The 9002-nt window shown below is 38.8% G+C and overlaps 2 protein-coding genes across 2 annotated transcripts in view; one reads left to right on the top strand and one right to left on the bottom strand.

Moving 5' to 3' along the window:
* The window catches only part of SNW1 (SNW domain containing 1), a 34272-nt gene extending 30425 nt beyond the window's left edge, over window positions 1–3847 (top strand). Inside the window, exons 12-14 of the mRNA XM_079130178.1 lie at window positions 589–706; window positions 2955–3118; window positions 3197–3847. Of these exons, the coding sequence (XP_078986304.1) occupies window positions 589–706; window positions 2955–3118; window positions 3197–3395 (481 nt within the window). The 3' untranslated portion in view covers window positions 3396–3847. The remainder of the gene's footprint in view (window positions 1–588; window positions 707–2954; window positions 3119–3196) is intronic.
* A 16-nt stretch (window positions 3848–3863) lies between these two features.
* Window positions 3864–8963, bottom strand: SLIRP (SRA stem-loop interacting RNA binding protein). Its single transcript, XM_079130193.1, has 4 exons — window positions 8835–8963; window positions 5240–5298; window positions 4521–4628; window positions 3864–3971 (listed from the first exon to the last, which is right to left on the bottom strand). The coding sequence occupies exons 1-4, from the start codon at window positions 8929–8931 to the stop codon at window positions 3900–3902; spliced, it is 336 nt and encodes a 111-aa protein (XP_078986319.1). The 5' UTR covers window positions 8932–8963; the 3' UTR covers window positions 3864–3899.
* Between the last annotated feature and the right edge of the window lie 39 nt (window positions 8964–9002).

The raw sequence follows: 9002 nt of genomic DNA on the forward strand, positions 1-9002 counted from the left end.
ATGGAAATAATTTTAAGTGCTAAACGTCTAGTAAAATTAGTGATGACAGTTACCATGGTTTCATTCATTAGTGCATATGTACTAAAACCATAGAGAAATCAAATTAAGCCAAATATTTAAAATTTAGATTAAATCATTGACATGTGTTCCTCAGGATTCTAGTAGGATAAAATTATAGACTGGTTAGGTAAAAGAGCTGATCGTAGTGTGTGGAAAACAATTCATATGGTGCATCACTCAGCATCCACTTCCCAAGCCTTCATCTAATGATAGCAAATATAGACCATAGCAGTTTGAATTTTAGCATGGTTCTAAGGTGATTGATTGTAAATAACAAGAACCAATCTATTGGATGTTTTTTTGAGCTAACACAAAAGTCCTAATTGTAGAACCCTACCTCCTCTAATCCTATATCTGAAATGATATAACAGCTGCCAGCCTGATTATACATTATCAGGGAATATATGTTCACAAGATATAAATATGACATATTCATTTCCTTTGCTTCTGAGATTGGTTTTATTTAAATTGAATATATTCAACTTGTCTGTAAAGAGCGTTCAGTTAATTATATTGTGTTTGTAATAGGTCAAAGCTGCAGAGAAATGAAAATCGAGATATCAGTGAAGTCATTGCTCTTGGTGTGCCCAATCCTCGGAATTCCAATGAAGTACAATATGACCAAAGGCTTTTCAACCAATCCAAGGTACAAGGAGTTTAGAAACAGCCTATCTTGTGTGTTGATATGAATACCTATCCTTAGGGAAAAGAAAACTTATATGTCTTAGATTTGGATTACCAAAATTTGGCCACTGTGGTGGCAAAAAAAAATTGGATATTGTTACTTAAAAGACAAGATGAAACATTTCTGATTTTGACCTCTTGAATTTGGATACAATTCAAAGCACTCAGTAGAAAATGAAAGAAATGGGGTGATTAGGTGATTCTGGTATATCTTTTATTTGTAAACTAGAGCCAGTGTTCTGGCTACCTCAGTTTTTTTTTTTTTTATCTGTGGTTTTTTTTTTTTTTTTTTTTTTTTTTTTTTTTTTTTTAATGCTACAGAGATATTTCAACTTGAGAACTTTTAAAAATTAAGCCAGAATGATTGTCAGAAAATCTGATTTCTAGGGCTGGGGTTGTGACTCAGTGGTAGAGCGCTTGCTTGGGTAGCATGTGTGAGGCACTGGGTTTGATTTTCAGCACCACATATAAATAAAGGTCCATCAACAACTAAAAATATATGTTAAAAAAAAAAAGAAGAAGAAGAAAGAAAATCTGATTTCTAGTTCTGGAGGTCATTAACCAGTTAGGACACTGTTTCTGTTTTTTTTTGTGGATGCTAAGCACACGCTCTGCCACTAAGCTACATCCCCAGACACAGTGTTAATTCACCTAATGTTGATTAGCAACTATGCCTATGTTAGATCAAAAATAGATATGCCTTCCCCTTCAAGGAATCCATAGTCTACAGGAGAAAATAGCAGACAAGTGCATGCACACTTGTGTTCATATAAAAAGACAACCTATGCCTCAGCCTCCAAAGTAGTGGGGATTACAGGTGTGTGCTACCACACCTGGCTTACAGGCTTTTTTGTTTTGTTTTTTTAAGCACTGAGATAATACAACTAAAAGACTTAGAACTATGTCTGCAATATAAAAAGCACCCAACAAATTATAATAATTATAATAATATATAAGAGCTAACTTAAATGTTTTCAAATCGTCCTAGAGCCTCCAAGTCATATAGGACTTTATCCTTCTATATCCCAGTAGAACTTACACTTTTGTATTCATAACCACACACTTGGTGGGGTGCATTCCTGTAATCACCTACTCAGGATTACAAGTTTGAGGATAGCCTGGGCAATTTAGGGAGATGCCATCTCAAAAAGGACTGGGAATGTAGCTCCATGGTATAGCAATTACCTAGCATGTGTGGGAGGTCCTGGTTTCAATCCCCACCATCACCAAAAAACAAAACCATATGAAGGGCTAGGATTGTGGCTCAGTGGTAGAGCACTTGCCTAGCATGTGTGAGGCACTGGGTTCAATTCTTGCCACCACATGCAAATAAAAGTTCATAACAATTAATAAAAATGTTTTTTAAAAAAATGAAAAAAAAACATGAAGTCATTTAGCTAATAATTAAATGATGTAATTAAGATTGAAACTTGAATGTCTTGACCCCAAAGCTTTGTTCTTAATCGCTATATAAAGAGTTTAATCAGCCTGAAAAGAGTTGGTTTGAAGGTTCCACCTAAGTATTTCCAAGACTCACCTGTTACAAGCTTAAGCTGAAAGCATTTAAAAGTTGCTAGGAAAATATTTCATTTGATTTTAGATTTTCATTGAGGGTCTTGTGTGTAAAAGTGAAGTTCTCAGGCAATTAAGGGGTGTAACTACTCTAAATGGCATCAAAGAAGTATTTTATCATTTTTTCATCTTCTTGCCACCATGTATGTACAAGTAGAAATTTTTGAGTACCTGCTTATAGAAGCATCCCAGTTATGCTTTGTTTAATAATGTAATAGTTTTTATTTTTTTTTATTTGGTGGGAGGGCACTGGGAATTGAACCCAGGGGGACTCAACTACGAGCCACATCCCCAACCCTTTTTGTATTTTATTTAGAGACGGCCTTGCTAAGTTGCTGAGGCTGACTTTGAACTCATGATCCTCCTGCTCCAGCCTCCCAAGTCACTGGGATTACAGGCCTACACATCCCACTTTTAATGACTGCTTTGTTAGTTAAAACTTGAGTGCCTTTGTCTTCTCCGGGGAAGGACCCAAACATCATGTGAACAAAAGTTATGTATTTTGGAGTTTAACGAAGACTTTTTTTAAATTTGAAGTTCATATTTTTGAAATGAGAGCTATAAGTGAGCATTTATTCTTCATATAAGTATAATCAGATTGTTTTTAATAAAATATATTTTCATGCATTTTCTCACAGGGTATGGACAGTGGATTCGCAGGTGGAGAAGATGAAATTTACAATGTTTATGATCAAGCCTGGAGAGGTGGTAAAGATATGGCCCAGAGTATTTATAGGCCCAGTAAAAACCTGGACAAAGACATGTATGGTGATGACCTAGAAACCAGAATAAAGACCAACAGGTACCAAGGCAGACAGTTCAATTTCAGAGTTTACACCCATGAAATAAGTGGTTCATAGTTCCTTCTATTTTTCTTTAGATTTGTTCCCGACAAGGAGTTTTCCGGTTCAGACCGTAGACAGAGAGGCCGAGAAGGACCAGTTCAGTTTGAAGAAGATCCTTTTGGTTTGGACAAATTTTTGGAAGAAGCCAAACAGCATGGTGGCTCTAAAAGACCCTCAGATAGCAGCCGCCCCAAGGAACATGAACATGAAGGCAAGAAGAGGAGGAAGGAGTAGATATACCTCTCTTCAAAGGGAATGAACTATTATTACCTAGAACCCTAATGATGCAAGTCATGGGGGAACACTTTGTAAATGGTCAGGATATAAACCAAACCTGGGTGTCAGATCCCAGCACTACTTTTTACTACGGGAGATGGGGGTATTGAAAATTTTACTTTGAATTAATTTAGCTTTTTTAAACAGTGGGTTGTTTGTGCTTCTCCCACCTTTCAGCACTTACAGAACATACTGTCCACACAGAACTAAGACCATTTTGTGTGATACTAGTAGTCTTGGGGTAATATTTTACATAAGAACAACTGCTTATGAACAAGGTTACCCCATCCATGAGGAGGAGAATATTCATATATTAGGACTGTGCTACCAAATGAATTTTACCCCTATTGTGCTGTTTTACTTTGGAGTGGGGAAAATAAGGTCTTGCTTAGTACAACTATTTGTTTGAAATAAAAAACATTTAGACAAAATTCTCAGTTAAGTTTATTTAACTGGAAATAGTCAAAAATCCTTCTCTTCATCAGATGTTTGATCACCTTGCAACATTTTTCGTCTTTGAGCTTGAACGTGGACCTAAAAATAAATTAGCACTGTAAGGAAAGGCAATGTGTGCAAAAAAAATTAAAACTTCAGCAAGTACCATTTTATAAGAATATCGCATTAGGGACTGAGCACCCTCAAGCAGTTATTTGTACCTTGTTCTTGGGAGACTCCCTGAACTTTAATTTAAAATTATAAATCAATTTTGGCTCAAGATCACATATAATTATAATAAGTGGAAAAGTCAGGATTTCAACCCTGCTTTGCCCACCTTGAATGTGCACTCCTGTTTCCAGTGTCTGGTATTACTTATACCTGCTAACCATGAAAGGATCTTCCCCTGGTGGTAGAGCACATGCATATTACCTATGTGTGAGGCCCTGGGTTCAATCCCTAGCACTAAAAAATAAAGAGCCTTCGTCTGTTTCGCCACACCTTTTAGAAATGAACACTCTACCTACCACTCTTAACAAGCATTAAAGAACCTTGTCAGACCTAAATTTTCCCAAAATACCTGTCATTCCACACTTCTGACTTAAATAAGTAATACATGGAAAGCTCATAAGATATGTGAACATTTACCTTTACTCCATCAATAATATGATTTTCCTGTTGTATTGCATTCTGAAGTTCTTCTTCTGATGAAAACTGAACCCAACCCATACCTTTATGAAAGCCAGTCTCTTTGTCCTAAAAAATTTAAATAACAAAGGAAATGATTAATCATGAACTCTTTAACAAACTGATAACCAGGATTGCCATGTGCAATCCTGAGCAGAGATCAGTTCACCTGTGCCCACTTGTGAGCTCATCTGTTTTTTAGCCATTAAGTTTGTGGTAGTTTGTTATGCAACAATAGAAAACTAACACAAATACCTAAAGTTTTGTTGTTTTTTTTATCAGTCTCATCAATAACACCCATAACTTTATCAGTAAAGGCTAAACAGCTTCATTCTTTTGTTGTTGTTGTTGTTGTTGTTTGATACTAGGGCTCAATCCCAGGAGACTTATACCACTGAGCTATAACCCCAGCCCTTTTATTTTGACTAGGTCTTGTTAAGTTGCAATCCTCCTTTCTCAGACTCCCAAGTCATTGAGATGACAGTTGTGCACCACTGCACCTGGTTTCATTATTAATACATGTTGTTTGTTATGCTTTGATTTTTAAAAAGCAAGAGTTAGAGGGAAACAATGCCTTTTTTTTTTTTTCCCAGTACTAGGACGACACATGTGCTAAGGCAAGCCCTCTACTACTGAGCACCCCCAGTCCCCAATAGTTTTTTTTTAAAGATAATACTCACAAAAGGTACAGTACACTTTCGTATATGACCAAACTGAGCAAAGTGTTCTCTCAGCTCACCTGTACAAGGAGAGAAAACATACTAAAAATAGTTAACACATTTTGTTTTATAGCCTAGGTTGTAGACAGAAACCAAGGGGGTTTAGGAGTCCCCAGTCTTCTTGTGGGCAGGAACTTCTTTATATTTACTTAGCCTTAAGATTCAGCAAACAGCTACAGGACTGACCAAATTGCCATAATGTACCAGATTTGATGGTAGGTTAGGGACATGCTGAGCTGGCTACAGTCTCCATACTCAGCAAATACAAAGTATTTTCATCACACCAGATACTGTACAAGGTGTGTGAATTATAATCCTTGTGAGTAGATCACACAGAAGACAAAAACAATTACAATCCACGGTGTTGCCAGTTATATTAGAGGTCTCTAAACAAAATTCCAATTTACTCATGTAACTTAAGTTCATACGAGGCTAAATAACTGGTGCTTGAAAATGTGTTGTTGCCCTGCCCTGCCCTTCCTGCCTGCCTTCTCACTGCTGGCCCACAGTTCTCTAGATCTGAAGTCTTCATATCCTATCCCGTGGATTTCCACTTTTGTACATGTTGTTCTCTTCTATGTTATGTTAATGTTAATGTTCTATAATCCTATCTCCTTCCTAAATTGTAACTATCCTCCAGACTCAAGCCAAATATAGCCACTGAGTATGGGCTCCTATGCAACAACAGGAAACCTACCAGCCCTGTAAAAATCTCAAAAATATATAGCACATAAATGTATTTATTCATTGTTGCAGTGCTGGGGATCAAACCCAGGGTCTCATGCACACTAGGCAAGCACTCTTACCAATCAGCCACATCCCCAGCCCTATAGTGTACTATCTTAAAGATAAAAAACTACATGACCTCTTTTTCTTCTGAACTATAGTGGTTGATTTTGCTGGTTTTCATTTTATATTACTATATCTTGTAGTTCATCTAAATTTGATTGGTTCAACTCCCTACATTTGTGTTTGTAAGTCTTCTCAGCCCCACCATTACTCTATATAAGAATAAAAACCGTGTGAGATACACAGTAGGGCTTCAATATTGGCTGAATAAGTAAACAATTTACAGAATCTAGATTTCTGTAGGTCCCTAACAGTTGGTCAAACCAGCTGGAAAGATCAGATCACAGAACACGATACTGACAAAGCAAAATACAGTTAAACATGTATGTTTTATACCAACTATTATAAGTTCTAGAAAAGGCCTGGTTCCCAGTCTGTGGGCTACTGGGAGGTGGGAGAACTTTTAAAAGGGGGGGGGGGGGCTAGTGGAAAACAGGTCACTGGAGTACACCCTTAAGGGGATCCCCTCTCTTCCTCTCTCTCTGCATGAGGTGAAAGCCCTCTTCTTCCACATGCTCCCAACATACAGGTTATACTATGCTGCCATAGGCCCAAATAACCAGGGCAAGCAACCACAGACTGAAACCTAAAAAGAGGTAAAAATAAACCCTCCCTTCTTTGAGTTGTTCATCTCAGGTATTTCTATATAGCGATTAAAAAAAAAAAAAAAAAAAAAAAAAACCCTCTGGATGGTAACCTTTTTACCAAATCACCTATAACTGTTCAGGAAAAATAGCTACCAAAAAACAGGTACTTGTTAAATATTGGCTGACTGAGTGAATGAACTAAGAAAAAGTACTTCAAAGTTATGAAGCTTTAAGAGTTTTAGATCAGGCCAGTTGAGGTGGCACACTCCTCTAATCCCAACAGCTCCGAAGGCTGAGGCAGGAAGATGGCAAATTCAAAGCCAGTCTTAGCAACATAGGGAGGCCCCCCTAAGCAACTTAGTGAGACCCTGTCTCTAAAAAAAAAAATACAAAAAAGGGCTAGGGATGTGGCTCGGTGGTTCAATCTTCAGTACCAAAAAACAAAAAAAAGTTTTAGATCAGCCTTTATGGTAGAAATGTGCATCTACTAGATGCTGGTAAAAATCCTCAGCCTTTTTCTGAAACATTATTGGGTTTGGTCTTCACCACCCACATACTGAAAGATGGGGCACAAACCAATCTGCTTCCTACCTTGCTACTCTCATTTGAGCCACCAAAACAAAGAAAATGGCCAGTTGCTGCTGGTGCAGTGATGAACACCTGTAATCCCAGCAGCTGAGGAGGCTGAGGCAGGAGGATCTGGAGTTCAAAGCCAGCCTCAGCAAAAGCAAGGCACTAAGCAACTCAATGAGACCATGTCTCTAAATAAAATACAAAATAGGGCTTGGGATGTGGCTCAGTGATCAAGAGCTCCTGGGTTCAATCCCTGGTAACAAAAAAAAAAGAAAGAAAGAAAGAAAGAAAATAGCCAGGTGCAATGGTGCATGCCTGTAATACCAGCTAAGCAGGACATTTTTAAGTTCCAGGCCAACCTCACAACAAAGGGAGTCCCTGTCTCAAAATAAAAAAGGGCTGAGGGGTAGCTGAGCAGCAATGCCCCTGGGTTCAATTCTCAGTGGGAGAAGGGGAGGACAACCTAAGCAAAGTAACCCTGTTTCATTCTTTTGTTGAAGGAGACTGGCCTATACATGAGAACATCTACCAAAGTTAATCATGGATTTTTAAGTTTTAGTAAGCAAACATAAAAACCTTAATACTGCAGCTAACAAGAGATTTCAGAATTTTTCAAACCCTTTATCGCCAGAATAAGCCTCTCCCATGAGCTTCAATTTTAGTAATCATGAAAAATAACTAGATTCGTTGAGTACTTTCACTCTAACAAATCTAAGAAGTGTATGTATAAACTCGCTTAATCCTCTCCACAATCCTAGGAGGTATTGTTGACGCCATTTTTTAGATGATTAAACTGATGCACTGCTGTGAGTTTCTTTCCCATATTATCTTCAGTTATTCGGGTTATTTTTAACTACCAAATGGCTGAGTTGGTTTTAACCCGGGCAGTCTGGCCTCAGAGTCCACTTCTCAATCACAATGTACAACCGCCGCCCAATACCCTGACAGCGATCCCACAAGCTTCTAAAATCTCAACTTGCCCAGAACTGAAAAGGATCCCCATCTCCCCTCAGCCTGCTTCTCCTAAATTCCAACGACACAACTATCAACGCTAGAAATCTGGAGGTGTCCTTCTGCTCTTTCCCTCGTTACATAACACCACCACCACCACCACTCTTCCTAAGACATCACGAAACCCCACTGATTTTGTTTTCTGAAAAACCCAAGTGGATCTGATCCCGCCCCTTTTACCTCTTCCCTAGCTCAGGTCTTCAGTTTTGAATTACATGTAATTGCCTTTTATCTCGTATCCATGCCTACCACCTTGCCAGTCACAGCGGTTCCTTCGAAATCTTACATTTCGTTACCAAGTCATGAACTTTTCCACCAAATCTCCAAATTACAGGAGATCATGAACTCGTGCTCTCAAAGTTCAGGGGCATCTCTAAGCAGTTAAATGTGAAGGAAATGTCTGCGCGCTGGTTTGCTTGGAAGCAAACTCGGCCTTCTAATGCCTCCACACGCTGACTTGAGTGCTCTGCACAACGCAGAGGTTTGTCACCGCGTGGACCTACAGATTCCGCCTCCCCCACATCTCCGTCACTCACTCGACGCCGCGGTCCAAGGGATTTTTCTGACAAAAGCAACCGGACGACCGATACTCGTACGCAGAGCCACAGCACCTTTCGCCGCGGAGGCTGCCATCTTTCGACTGAAGGAGCTCGGTCAGCGCGTGTCGTGACCTCGGAAGAACCCGTCGGAACCCGAGCAAGAAG

The sequence above is a fragment of the Sciurus vulgaris genome, assembly GCF_902686455.1.
Source record: "Sciurus vulgaris genome assembly, chromosome: 2".
Taxonomy (NCBI): domain Eukaryota; kingdom Metazoa; phylum Chordata; class Mammalia; order Rodentia; family Sciuridae; genus Sciurus; species Sciurus vulgaris.

Coding starts and splice junctions, on each gene's coding strand:
- SLIRP (XM_079130193.1), bottom strand. CDS start 8,931: ATGGCAGCCTCCGCGGCGAAAGGTGCTGTGGCTCTGCGTACGAGTATC. Junction 5,299..8,834: donor CCCTTGGACCGCGGCGTCGA/GTGAGTGACGGA, acceptor CTCCTTGTACAG/GTGAGCTGAGAGAACACTTT. Junction 4,629..5,239: donor GAAAGTGTACTGTACCTTTT/GTGAGTATTATC, acceptor TAAATTTTTTAG/GACAAAGAGACTGGCTTTCA.